Source organism: Bufo bufo, chromosome 2 (genome assembly GCF_905171765.1).
Source record: "Bufo bufo chromosome 2, aBufBuf1.1, whole genome shotgun sequence".
Classification (NCBI taxonomy): domain Eukaryota; kingdom Metazoa; phylum Chordata; class Amphibia; order Anura; family Bufonidae; genus Bufo; species Bufo bufo.
In genome coordinates, this window is record NC_053390.1 from 2346551 (window position 1) to 2360604 (window position 14054).

At 46.9% G+C, this 14054-nt stretch overlaps 1 protein-coding gene and 1 long non-coding RNA gene across 3 annotated transcripts in view; both read left to right on the plus strand.

The window, feature by feature from the left end:
* TPM2 (tropomyosin 2) overlaps nucleotides 1–13438 on the plus strand; it is a 64633-nt gene extending 51195 nt beyond the window's left edge. For both annotated transcript variants that reach the window (XM_040420680.1, XM_040420678.1), the window contains exon 9: nucleotides 13015–13438. In XM_040420680.1, coding sequence (XP_040276614.1) covers nucleotides 13015–13097 — 83 coding nt within the window. In that variant the 3' untranslated portion in view covers nucleotides 13098–13438. The remainder of the gene's footprint in view (nucleotides 1–13014) is intronic.
* Nucleotides 2130–2836, plus strand: LOC120991944. Its single transcript, XR_005776876.1, has 3 exons — nucleotides 2130–2324; nucleotides 2469–2540; nucleotides 2613–2836. It is a non-coding gene; the product is annotated as an uncharacterized LOC120991944 (long non-coding RNA).
* Nucleotides 13439–14054: the final 616 nt, after the last annotated feature.

A 14054-nucleotide genomic window follows, 5' to 3' on the forward strand; every position in this document is an offset into this window, starting at 1 on the left:
TGTAGTATGTACAGTACATATAGGTGGTCATAGTGATGGATGGGTCACAGAGGAGCAGCTCCTGTTCACTGGTGTAGTATGTATAGTACATATAGGTGATCATAGTGATGGATGGGTCACAGAGGAGCAGCTCCTGTTCACTGGTGTAGTATGTATAGTACATATAGGTGATCATAGTGATGGATAGGTCACAGAGGGGCAGGTCCTGTACACTGGTGTAGTAAGTATGGTACATATAGGTGATCATAGTGATGGATGGGTCACAGGGGGGCAGGTCCTGTACACTGGTGTAGTATGTATGGTACATATAGGTGATCATAGTGCTGGATGGGTCACAGAGGGGCAGGTCCTGTACACTGGTGTAGTATGTATAGTACATATAGGTGGTCATAGTGATGGATGGGTCACAGAGGGGCAGGTCCTGTACACTGGTGTAGTATGTATAGTACATATAGGTGATCATAGTGATGGATGGGTCACAGAGGGGCAGGTCCTGTACACTGGTGTAGTATGTATAGTACATATAGGTGATCATAGTGCTGGATGGGTCACAGAGGGGCAGGTCCTGTACACTGGTGTAGTATGTATAGTACATATAGGTGATCATAGTGATGGATGGGTCACAGAGGGGCAGGTCCTGTACACTGGTGTAGTGTGTATAGTACATATAGGTGATCATAGTGATGGATGGGTCACAGGGGGGCAGGTCCTGTACACTGGTGTAGTAAGTATGGTACATATAGGTGATCATAGTGATGGATGGGTCACAGAGGGGCAGGTCCTGTACACTGGTGTAGTACGTATAGTACATATAGATGATCATAGTGATGGATGGGTCACAGAGGGGCAGGTCCTGTACACTGGTGTAGTATGTATAGTACATATAGGTGATCATAGTGATGGATGGGTCACAGGGGGCAGGTCCTGTACACTGGTGTAGTATGTATGGTACATATAGGTGATCATAGTGATGGATGGGTCACAGAGGGGCAGGTCCTGTACACTGGTGTAGTATGTATGGTACATATAGGTGATCATAGTGTTGGATGGTCAAAGAGGGGCAGGTCCTGTACACTGGTGTAGTATGTATGGTACATATAGGTGATCATAGTGCTGAATGGGTCACTAGGGGCAGGTCCTGTACACTGGTGTAGTATGTATAGTACATATAGGTGATCATAGTGATGGATGGGTCACAGAGGGGCAGGTCCTGTTCACTGGTGTAGTATGTATAGTACATATAGGTGATCATAGTGATGGATGGGTCACAGGGGGGCAGGTCCTGTACACTGGTGTAGTATGTATAGTACATATAGGTGATCATAGTGCTGGATGGGTCACAGAGGGGCAGCTCCTGTTCACTGGTGTAGTATGTATGGTACATATAGGTGATCATAGTGATGGATAGGTCACAGAGGGGCAGGTCCTGTACACTGGTGTAGTATGTATGGTACATATAGGTGATCATAGTGATGGATGGGTCACAGGGGGGCAGGTCCTGTACACTGGTGTAGTATGTATGGTACATATAGGTGATCATAGTGCTGGATGGGTCACAGAGGGGCAGGTCCTGTACACTGGTGTAGTATGTATAGTACATATAGGTGGTCATAGTGATGGATGGGTCACAGAGGGGCAGGTCCTGTACACTGGTGTAGTATGTATAGTACATATAGGTGATCATAGTGATGGATGGGTCACAGAGGGGCAGGTCCTGTACACTGGTGTAGTATGTATAGTACATATAGGTGATCATAGTGCTGGATGGGTCACAGGGGGGCAGGTCCTGTACACTGGTGTAGTATGTATAGTTCATATAGGTGATCATAGTGATGGATGGGTCACAGAGGGGCAGGTCCTGTACACTGGTGTAGTGTGTATAGTACATATAGGTGATCATAGTGATGGATGGGTCACAGAGGGGCAGGTCCTGTACACTGGTGTTGTATGTATAGTACATATAGGTGATCATAGTGATGGATGGGTCACAGAGGGGCAGGTCCTGTACACTGGTGTAGTAAGTATGGTACATATAGGTGATCATAGTGATGGATGGGTCACAGAGGGGCAGGTCCTGTACACTGGTGTAGTATGTATAGTACATATAGATGATCATAGTGATGGATGGGTCACAGGGGGGCAGGTCCTGTACACTGGTGTAGTATGTATGGTACATATAGGTGATCATAGTAATGGATGGGTCACAGGAGGGCAGGTCCTGTACACTGGTGTAGTATGTATAGTACATATAGGTGATCATAGTGATGGATGGGTCACAGAGGGGCAGGTCCTGTACACTGGTGTAGTATGTATAGTACATATAGGTGATCATAGTGATGGATGGGTCACAGGGGGGCAGGTCCTGTACACTGGTGTAGTATGTATGGTACATATAGGTGATCATAGTAATGGATGGGTCACAGGAGGGCAGGTCCTGTACACTGGTGTAGTATGTATGGTACATATAGGTGATCATAGTGATGGATGGGTCACAGAGGGGCAGGTCCTGTACACTGGTGTAGTATGTATGGTACATATAGGTGACCATAGTGCTGGATGGGTCACTTAGAGGAAGGTCCTGTACACCGGTGTAGTATGTACAGTACATATAGGTGGTCATAGTGATGGATGGGTCACAGAGGAGCAGCTCCTGTTCACTGGTGTAGTATGTATAGTACATATAGGTGATCATAGTGATGGATGGGTCACAGAGGGGCAGGTCCTGTACACTGGTGTAGTATGTATAGTACATATAGGTGATCATAGTGCTGGATGGGTCACAGAGGAGCAGCTCCTGTTCACTGGTGTAGTATGTATGGTACATATAGGTGATCATAGTGATGGATAAGTCACAGAGGGGCAGGTCCTGTACACTGGTGTAGTAAGTATGGTACATATAGGTGATCATAGTGATGGATGGGTCACAGGGGGGCAGGTCCTGTACACTGGTGTAGTATGTATGGTACATATAGGTGATCATAGTGCTGGATGGGTCACAGAGGGGCAGGTCCTGTACACTGGTGTAGTATGTATAGTACATATAGGTGGTCATAGTGATGGATGGGTCACAGAGGGGCAGGTCCTGTACACTGGTGTAGTATGTATAGTACATATAGGTGATCATAGTGATGGATGGGTCACAGAGGGGCAGGTCCTGTACACTGGTGTAGTATGTATAGTACATATAGGTGATCATAGTGCTGGATGGGTCACAGGGGGCAGGTCCTGTACACTGGTGTAGTATGTATAGTACATATAGGTGATCATAGTGATGGATGGGTCACAGAGGGGCAGGTCCTGTACACTGGTGTAGTGTGTATAGTACATATAGGTGATCATAGTGATGGATGGGTCACAGAGGGGCAGGTCCTGTACACTGGTGTAGTACGTATAGTACATATAGATGATCATAGTGATGGATGGGTCACAGAGGGGCAGGTCCTGTACACTGGTGAAGTATGTATAGTACATATAGGTGATCATAGTGATGGATGGGTCACAGGGGGGCAGGTCCTGTACACTGGTGTAGTATGTATAGTACATATAGGTGATCATAGTGATGGATGGGTCACAGAGGGGCAGGTCCTGTACACTGGTGTAGTATGTATAGTACATATAGGTTATCATAGTGTTGGATGGGTCACAGAGGGGCAGGTCCTGTACACTGGTGTAGTATGTATAGTACATATAGGTGATCATAGTGATGGATGGGTCACAGAGGGGCAGGTCCTGTACACTGGTGTAGTATGTATGGTACATATAGGTGATCATAGTGATGGATGGGTCACAGAGGGGCAGGTCCTGTACACTGGTGTAGTATGTATAGTACATATAGGTGATCATAGTGATGGATGGGTCACAGGGGGCAGGTCCTGTTCACTGGTGTAGTATGTATAGTACATATAGGTGATCATAGTGATGGATGGGTCACAGGGGGCAGGTCCTGTTCACTGGTGTAGTATGTATAGTACATATAGGTGATCATAGTGATGGATGGGTCACAGGGGGCAGGTCCTGTACACTGGTGTAGTATGTATGGTACATAGAGGTGATCATAGTGATGGTTGGGTCACAGAGGGGCAGGTCCTGTACACTGGTGTAGTATGTATAGTACATATAGGTGATCATAGTGATGGATGGGTCACAGAGGGGCAGGTCCTGTACACTGGTGTAGTATGTATAGTACATATAGGTGATCATAGTGCTGGATGGGTCACAGGGGGGCAGGTCCTGTACACTGGTGTAGTATGTATAGTACATATAGGTGATCATAGTGCTGGATGGGTCACAGAGGGGCAGGTCCTGTACACTGGTGTAGTATGTATGGTACATATAGGTGATCATAGTGATGGATGGGTCACAGGGGGGCAGGTCCTGTACACTGGTGTAGTATGTATAGTACATATAGGTGATCATAGTGATGGATTGGTCACAGAGGGGCAGGTCCTGTACACTGGTGTAGTATGTATAGTACATATAGGTGATCATAGTGATGGATGGGTCACAGGGGGGCAGGTCCTGTACACTGGTGTAGTATGTATAGTACATATAGGTGATCATAGTGCTGGATGGGTCACAGAGGGGCAGGTCCTGTACACTGGTGTAGTATGTATAGTACATATAGGTGATCATAGTGCTGGATGGGTCACAGGGGGGCAGGTCCTGTACACTGGTGTAGTATGTATAGTACATATAGGTGATCATAGTGATGGATGGGTCACAGAGGGGCAGGTCCTGTACACTGGTGTAGTATGTATAGTACATATAGGTGATCATAGTGATGGATGGGTCACAGAGGGGCAGGTCCTGTACACTGGTGTAGTATGTATAGTACATATAGGTGATCATAGTGATGGATGGGTCACAGAGGGGCAGGTCCTGTACACTGGTGTAGTGTGTATAGTACATATAGGTGATCATAGTGATGGATGGGTCACAGAGGGGCAGGTACTGTACACTGGTGTAGTATGTATAGTACATATAGGTGATCATAGTGATGGATGGGTCACAGAGGGGCAGGTACTGTACACTGGTGTAGTATGTATAGTACATATAGGTGATCATAGTGCTGGATGGGTCACAGGGGGGCAGGTCCTGTACACTGGTGTAGTATGTATGGTACATATAGGTGATCATAGTGATGGATGGGTCACAGAGGGGCAGGTCCTGTACACTGGTGTAGTATGTATGGTACATATAGGTGATCATAGTGATGGATGGGTCACAAGGGGCAGGTCCTGTACACTGGTGTAGTATGTATAGTACATATAGGTGATCATAGTGCTGGATGGGTCACAGGGGGGCAGGTCCTGTACACTGGTGTAGTATGTATAGTACATATAGGTGATCATAGTGATGGATGGGTCACAGAGGAGCAGCTCCTGTACACTGGTGTAGTATGTATAGTACATATAGGTGATCATAGTGATGGATGGGTCACAGAGGGGCAGGTACTGTACACTGGTGTAGTATGTATAGTACATATAGGTGATCATAGTGCTGGATGGGTCACAGGGGGGCAGGTCCTGTACACTGGTGTAGTATGTATGGTACATATAGGTGATCATAGTGCTGGATGGGTCACAGGGGGGCAGGTCCTGTTCACTGGTGTAGTATGTATGGTACATATAGGTGATCATAGTGCTGGATGGGTCACAGAGGGGCAGGTCCTGTACACTGGTGTAGTATGTATAGTACATATAGGTGATCATAGTGATGGATGGGTCACAGAGGGGCAGGTCCTGTACACTGGTGTAGTATGTATAGTACATATAGGTGATCATAGTGCTGGATGGGTCACAGAGGGGCAGGTCCTGTACACTGGTGTAGTATGTATAGTACATATAGGTGATCATAGTGCTGGATGGGTCACAGAGGGGCAGGTCCTGTACACTGGTGTAGTATGTATGGTACATATAGGTGATCATAGTGATGGATGGGTCACAGAGGGGCAGGTCCTGTACACTGGTGTAGTATGTATAGTACATATAGGTGATCATAGTGATGGATGGGTCACAGGGGGGCAGGTCCTGTACACTGGTGTAGTATGTATAGTACATATAGGTGATCATAGTGATGGATGGGTCACAGAGGGGCAGGTCCTGTACACTGGTGTTGTATGTATGGTACATATAGGTGATCATAGTGATGGATGGGTCACAGAGGGGCAGGTCCTGTACACTGGTGTAGTATGTATAGTACATATAGGTGATCATAGTGATGGATGGGTCACAGGGGGGCAGGTCCTGTACACTGGTGTAGTATGTATAGTACATATAGGTGATCATAGTGATGGATGGGTCACAGAGGGGCAGGTCCTGTACACTGGTGTAGTATGTATGGTACATATAGGTGATCATAGTGATGGATGGGTCACAGAGGGGCAGGTCCTGTACACTGGTGTAGTATGTATAGTACATATAGGTGATCATAGTGATGGATGGGTCACAGGGGGGCAAGTCCTGTTCACTGGTGTAGTATGTATAGTACATATAGGTGATAATAGTGATGGATGGGTCACAGGGGGGCAGGTCCTGTACACTGGTGTAGTATGTATAGTACATATAGGTGATCATAGTGATGGATGGGTCACAGAGGGGCAGGTCCTGTACACTGGTGTAGTATGTATAGTACATATAGGTGATCATAGTGATGGATGGGTCACAGGGGGGCAGGTCCTGTACACTGGTGTAGTATGTATAGTACATATAGGTGATCATAGTGCTGGATGGGTCACAGGGGGCAAGTCCTGTACACTGGTGTAGTATGTATAGTACATATAGGTGATCATAGTGCTGGATGGGTCACAGGGGGGCAGGTCCTGTTCACTGGTGTAGTATGTATGGTACATATAGGTGATCATAGTGATGGATGGGTCACAGGGGGCAGGTCCTGTACACTGGTGTAGTATGTATAGTACATATAGGTGATCATAGTGATGGATGGGTCACAGAGGGGAAGGTCCTGTACACTGGTGTAGTATGTATGGTACATATAGGTGATCATAGTGATGGATGGGTCACAGGGGGGCAGGTCCTGTACACTGGTGTAGTATGTATAGTACATATAGGTGATCATAGTGATGGATGGGTCACAGGGGGCAGGTCCTGTACACTGGTGTAGTGTGTATAGTACATATAGGTGATCATAGTGATGGATGGGTCACAGAGGGCAGGTCCTGTACACTGATGTAGTAAGTATAGTACATATAGGTGATCATAGTGATGGATGGGTCACAGAGGGCAGGTCCTGTACACTGATGTAGTAAGTATAGTACATATAGGTGATCATAGTGCTGGATGGGTCACAGGGGGGCAGGTCCTGTACACTGGTGTAGTATGTATGGTACATATAGGTGATCATAGTGATGGATGGGTCACAGGGGGGCAGGTCCTGTACACTGGTGTAGTATGTATAGTACATATAGGTGATCATAGTGATGGATGGGTCACAGGGGGCAGGTCCTGTACACTGGTGTAGTGTGTATAGTACATATAGGTGATCATAGTGATGGATGGGTCACAGAGGGCAGGTCCTGTACACTGATGTAGTAAGTATAGTACATATAGGTGATCATAGTGCTGGATGGGTCACAGAGGGCAGGTCCTGTACACTGGTGTAGTATGTATAGTACATATAGGTGATCATAGTGATGGTTGGGTCACAGAGGGGCAGGTCCTGTACACTGGTGTAGTATATATAGTACATATAGGTGATCATAGTGATGGATGGGTCACAGGGGGGCAGGTCCTGTACACTGGTGTAGTATATATAGTACATATAGGTGATCATAGTGATGGATGGGTCACAGGGGGCAGGTCCTGTACACTGGTGTAGTGTGTATAGTACATATAGGTGATCATAGTGATGGATGGGTCACAGAGGGCAGGTCCTGTACACTGATGTAGTAAGTATAGTACATATAGGTGATCATAGTGCTGGATGGGTCACAGAGGGCAGGTCCTGTACACTGGTGTAGTATGTATAGTACATATAGGTGATCATAGTGATGGTTGGGTCACAGAGGGGCAGGTCCTGTACACTGGTGTAGTATGTATAGTACATATAGGTGATCATAGTGATGGATGGGTCACAGAGGGGCAGGTCCTGTACACTGGTGTAGTATGTATGGTACATATAGGTGATCATAGTGATGGTTGGGTCACAGAGGGGCAGGTCCTGTACACTGGTGTAGTATGTATAGTACATATAGGTGATCATAGTGATGGATGGGTCACAGAGGGGCAGGTCCTGTACACTGGTGTAGTATGTATGGTACATATAGGTGATCATAGTGCTGGATGGGTCACAGAGGGGCAGGTCCTGTACACTGGTGTAGTATGTATAGTACATATAGGTGATCATAGTGATGGATGGGTCACAGAGGGGCAGGTCCTGTACACTGGTGTAGTATGTATAGTACATATAGGTGATCATAGTGATGGATGGGTCACAGGGGGGCAGGTCCTGTACACTGGTGTAGTATGTATAGTACATATAGGTGATCACTGTGATGGATGGGTCACAGAGGGGCAGGTCCTGTACACTGGTGTAGTATGTATAGTACATATAGGTGATCATAGTGCTGGATGGGTCACAGGGGGGCAGGTCCTGTTCACTGGTGTAGTATGTATAGTACATATAGGTGATCACTGTGATGGATGGGTCACAGAGGGGCAGGTCCTGTACACTGGTGTAGTATGTATAGTACATATAGGTGATCATAGTGATGGATGGGTCACAGAGGGGCAGGTCCTGTACACTGGTGTAGTATGTATAGTACATATAGGTGATCATAGTGATGGATGGGTCACAGAGGGGCAGGTCCTGTACATTGGTGTAGTATGTATAGTACATATAGGTAATCATAGTGATGGATGGGTCACAGAGGGGCAGGTCCTGTACACTGGTGTAGTAAGTATGGTACATATAGGTGATCATAGTGATGGATGGGTCACAGAGGGGCAGGTCCTGTACACTGGTGTAGTATGTATAGTACATATAGGTGATCATAGTGATGGATGGGTCACAGGGGGGCAGGTCCTGTACACTGGTGTAGTATGTATAGTACATATAGGTGATCATAGTGCTGGATGGGTCACGGGGCAGGTCCTGTACACTGGTGTAGTATGTAATGTACATATAGGTGATCATAGTGATGGATGGGTCACAGAGGGGCAGGTCCTGTACACTGGTATAGTATGTATAGTACATATAGGTGATCATAGTGATGGATGGGTCACAGAGGGGCAGGTCCTGTACACTGGTGTAGTATGTATGGTACATATAGGTGATCATAGTGCTGGATGGGTCACAGGGGGCAGGTCCTGTACACTGGTGTAGTATGTATAGTACATATAGGTGATCATAGTGCTGGATGGGTCACAGGGGGGCAGGTCCTGTACACTGGTGTAGTATGTATGGTACATATAGTTGATCATAGTGATGGATGGGTCACAGTGGGGAGGTCCTGTACACTGGTGTAGTATGTATAGTACATATAGGTGATCATAGTGATGGATGGGTCACAGAGGGGAAGGTCCTGTACACTGGTGTAGTATGTATAGTACATATAGGTGATCATAGTGATGGATGGGTCACAGGGGGGCAGGTCCTGTACACTGGTGTAGTATGTATGGTACATATAGGTGATCATAGTGATGGATGGGTCACAGAGGGGCAGGTCCTGTACACTGGTGTAGTATGTATAGTACATATAGGTGATCATAGTGATGGATGGGTCACAGAGGGGCAGGACCTGTACACTGGTGTAGTATGTATAGTACATATAGGTGATCATAGTGATGGATGGGTCACAGAGGAGCAGCTCCTGTACACTGGTGTAGTATGTATAGTACATATAGGTGATCATAGTGATGGATGGGTCACAGAGGGGCAGGACCTGTACACTGGTGTAGTATGTATAGTACATATAGGTGATCATAGTGATGGATGGGTCACAGGGGGGCAGGTCCTGTACACTGGTGTAGTATGTATGGTACATATAGGTGATCATAGTGATGGATGGGTCACAGAGGAGCAGGTCCTGTACACTGGTGTAGTATGTATGGTACATATAGGTGATCATAGTGATGGATGGGTCACAGAGGGGCAGGTCCTGTACACTGGTGTAGTATGTATAGTACATATAGGTGATCATAGTGCTGGATGGGTCACAGGGGGCAGGTCCTGTACACTTGTGTAGTATGTTTAGTATATATAGGTTATCATAGTGATGGATGGGTCACAGAGGGGCAGGTCCTGTACACTGGTGTAGTATGTATAGTACATATAGGTGATCATAGTGCTGGATGGGTCACAGGGGGGCAGGTCCTGTTCACTGGTGTAGTATGTATGGTACATATAGGTGATCATAGTGATGGATGGGTCACAGAGGGGCAGGTCCTGTACACTGGTGTAGTATGTATGGTACATATAGGTGATCATAGTGATGGATGGGTCACAGAGGAGCAGCTCCTGTACACTGGTGTAGTATGTATGGTACATATAGGTGATCATAGTGATGGATGGGTCACAGAGGGGCAGGTCCTGTACACTGGTGTAGTATGTATAGTACATATAGGTGATCATAGTGATGGATGGGTCACAGGGGGGCAGGTCCTGTACACTGGTGTAGTATGTATGGTACATATAGGTGATCATAGTGATGGATGGGTCACAGAGGGGCAGGTCCTGTACACTGGTGTAGTATGTATAGTACATAATGGTGATCATAGTGCTGGATGGGTCACAGAGGGGCAGGTCCTGTACACTGGTGTAGTATGTATAGTACATATAGGTGATCATAGTGCTGGATGGGTCACAGGGGGGCAGGTCCTGTACACTGGTGTAGTATGTACAGTACATATAGGTGATCATAGTGATGGATGGGTCACAGAGGGGCAGGTCCTGTACACTGGTGTAGTATGTATAGTACATATAGGTGATCATAGTGATGGATGGGTCACAGGGGGGCAGGTCCTGTACACTGGTGTAGTATGTATAGTACATATAGGTGATCATAGTGCTGGATGGGTCCCGGAGGGGCAGGTCCTGTACACTGGTGTAGTATGTATGGTACATATAGGTGATCATAGTGATGGATGGGTCACAGAGGGGCAGGTCCTGTACACTGGTGTAGTATGTTTAGTACATATAGGTGATCATAGTGCTGGATGGGTCACAGGGGGGCAGGTCCTGTACACTGGTGTAGTATGTATAGTACATATAGGTGATCATAGTGATGGATGGGTCACAGAGGAGCAGCTCCTGTACACTGGTGTAGTATGTATAGTACATATAGGTGATCATAGTGCTGGATGGGTCACGGAGGGGCAGGTCCTGTACACTGGTGTAGTATGTATGGTACATATAGGTGATCATAGTGATGGATGGGTCACAGAGGGGCAGGTCCTGTACACTGGTGTAGTAAGTATGGTACATATAGGTGATCATAGTGATGGATGGGTCACAGAGGGGCAGGTCCTGTACACTGGTGTAGTAAGTATGGTACATATAGGTGATCATAGTGATGGATGGGTCACAGAGGGGCAGGTCCTGTACACTGGTGTAGTATGTATAGTACATATAGGTGATCATAGTGCTGGATGGGTCACAGAGGGGCAGGTCCTGTACACTGGTGTAGTATGTATGGTACATATAGGTGATCATAGTGATGGATGGGTCACAGAGAGGCAGGTCCTGTACACTGGTGTAGTATGTATAGTACATATAGGTGATCATAGTGATGGATGGGTCACAGGGGGGCAGGTCCTGTACACTGGTGTAGTATGTATAGTACATATAGGTGATCATAGTGCTGGATGGGTCACAGAGGGGCAGGTCCTGTACACTGGTGTAGTATGTATAGTACATATAGGTGATCATAGTGATGGATGGGTCACAGAGGGGCAGGTCCTGTACACTGGTGTAGTATGTATGGTACATATAGGTGATCATAGTGATGGATGGGTCACAGGGGGGCAGATCCTGTACACTGGTGTAGTATGTATGGTACATATAGGTGATCATAGTGATGGATGGGTCACAAGGGGGCAGGTCCTGTACACTGGTGTAGTATATATAGTACATATAGGTGATCATAGTGATGGATGGGTCACAGAGAGGCAGGTCCTGTACACTGGTGTAGTATGTATAGTACATATAGGTGATCATAGTGATGGATGGGTCACAGAGGGGCAGGTCCTGTACACTGGTGTAGTATGTATAGTACATATAGGTGATCATAGTGATGGATGGGTCACAGAGGGGCAGGTCCTGTACACTGGTGTAGTATGTATAGTACATATAGGTGATCATAGTGCTGGATGGGTCACAGGGGGGCAGGTCCTGTACACTGGTGTAGTATGTATAGTACATATAGGTGATCATAGTGATGGATGGGTCACAGAGGGGCAGGTCCTGTACACTGGTGTAGTATGTATAGTACATATAGGTGATCATAGTGATGGATGGGTCACAGGGGGGCAGGTCCTGTACAGGGGCAGGTCCTGCAAAGCATGTGCCCACTGTAGCTTTCCAATTTCCTGGGCCCCTGAGGGGATGCATATAGTATGTCCACTCTTGAGTTCACCTGTCCGTAGGTTGCATTTTCTCCTTCTAAACCCCATCTTTTAGACATGATGTCCTCCAGCCAACTGCTGGATCTTCTTCTGTCTTTCTAAAGCTCCAGTCTCCTCCTTTATCTCTATGGCTGCTCTCATCTTTCTCTGCTGGAAACTCCTTATTCTGAAGTCCAGGAGCCACAGATGCCGCTCGGGATCCTCCTGCGGGTATGTCCTGGTACAAGCAGGTAGATGCATCCTTTATGTGCACATACCCTGAACCCGTGGGTGACAGTTCATGGGACCGTGGGATTTGATGGTGGGAATATACACATGATCATGGAAGGCTTTGGGGTGTTGTAAGGTGAATGTGAGTAACACATCAAGGACTGCTGCATGAAGGTGTTGTAGTTGGTGGCTTTGGTCATTGTCATCTTGTTTGTTCCTCCAGAAACCTTCTCATCAGCTAAGGAAGAAAAGCTGAACATTCAGCAGACGCTAGACCAGACATTGGTGGAGCTGAACAACATGTAAGCCCCGGCAGATGCTGTAGTCACAGCCGTGGTCCTCATTCGTTTATCACTTGCACCGTTGTTCCAGTGGATATAATTTGTCTCACGCTGCCACCCTCCCTGCTGACAACATTCCTCAAGGTTCCTCAGAGAAGCCCACACTGTTAGCGCCGAGCACCTCATCTGCTGAGGCCCAAGTACAAGAAGAAGCAGAAGTCGTCATGGGAGATCTTGGCTTTCTAATGAAAATGACTTATCATGACAAACCATAATTGTGACCTGATGGTATGATCTATGTATGACCTGTGTACCCTAATAAAACTGGTGCATGACCTCATCACATGTTCCAAGGAATCACACATGGGACTGCTCCTCGACTCTTTCCTCTCTTACAACAGTCTTCTGAAGGCCCCATGAAAAATCTGTGAGCCCACCTACCATGTACCCCTTAGATGCTGGTGTCTTCTTGGGTCCCATCAGACCCCATCCCGCTGGTGCAGCTCCTTCCAGCCCTTGTAGCTACGTGTCTCCTGCTGGTTCCACAGTATGGTCATGTATAGAGATGAGCGAAGTTTTGGAATATTCAGTTCAGCACCTTCTCCAAACTTTGTCAAGAAATTTTATTCAAATTACTTTTTATTGTATGGAGAAGGGCGCACCGACGGGGAATGGCAATCACGCTGCCCCCCGTCATTTAACCCCTCAGATGCCGTGTTCACTGCTGATCGCGGCATCTGAGACTCACAATCAGGTGCTCAGAGGGTTAATCTAGAGTTAAAAAAATATATATATATATATACTCACCTCATCCACTTGAGCGCGAAGAGGCCGTCCTCTACCGTCTTGATTGAAGAAAATCCGCCAAGGACCTGTGGTGGGCATGAAGACGTCACCAAATGATCCCACTTGTCGTGCGGCCAGCATAATTACACGCTGTCATCTTCACGCTCACCGCAGGTCCTTTGGTGGGTTTTCTTCA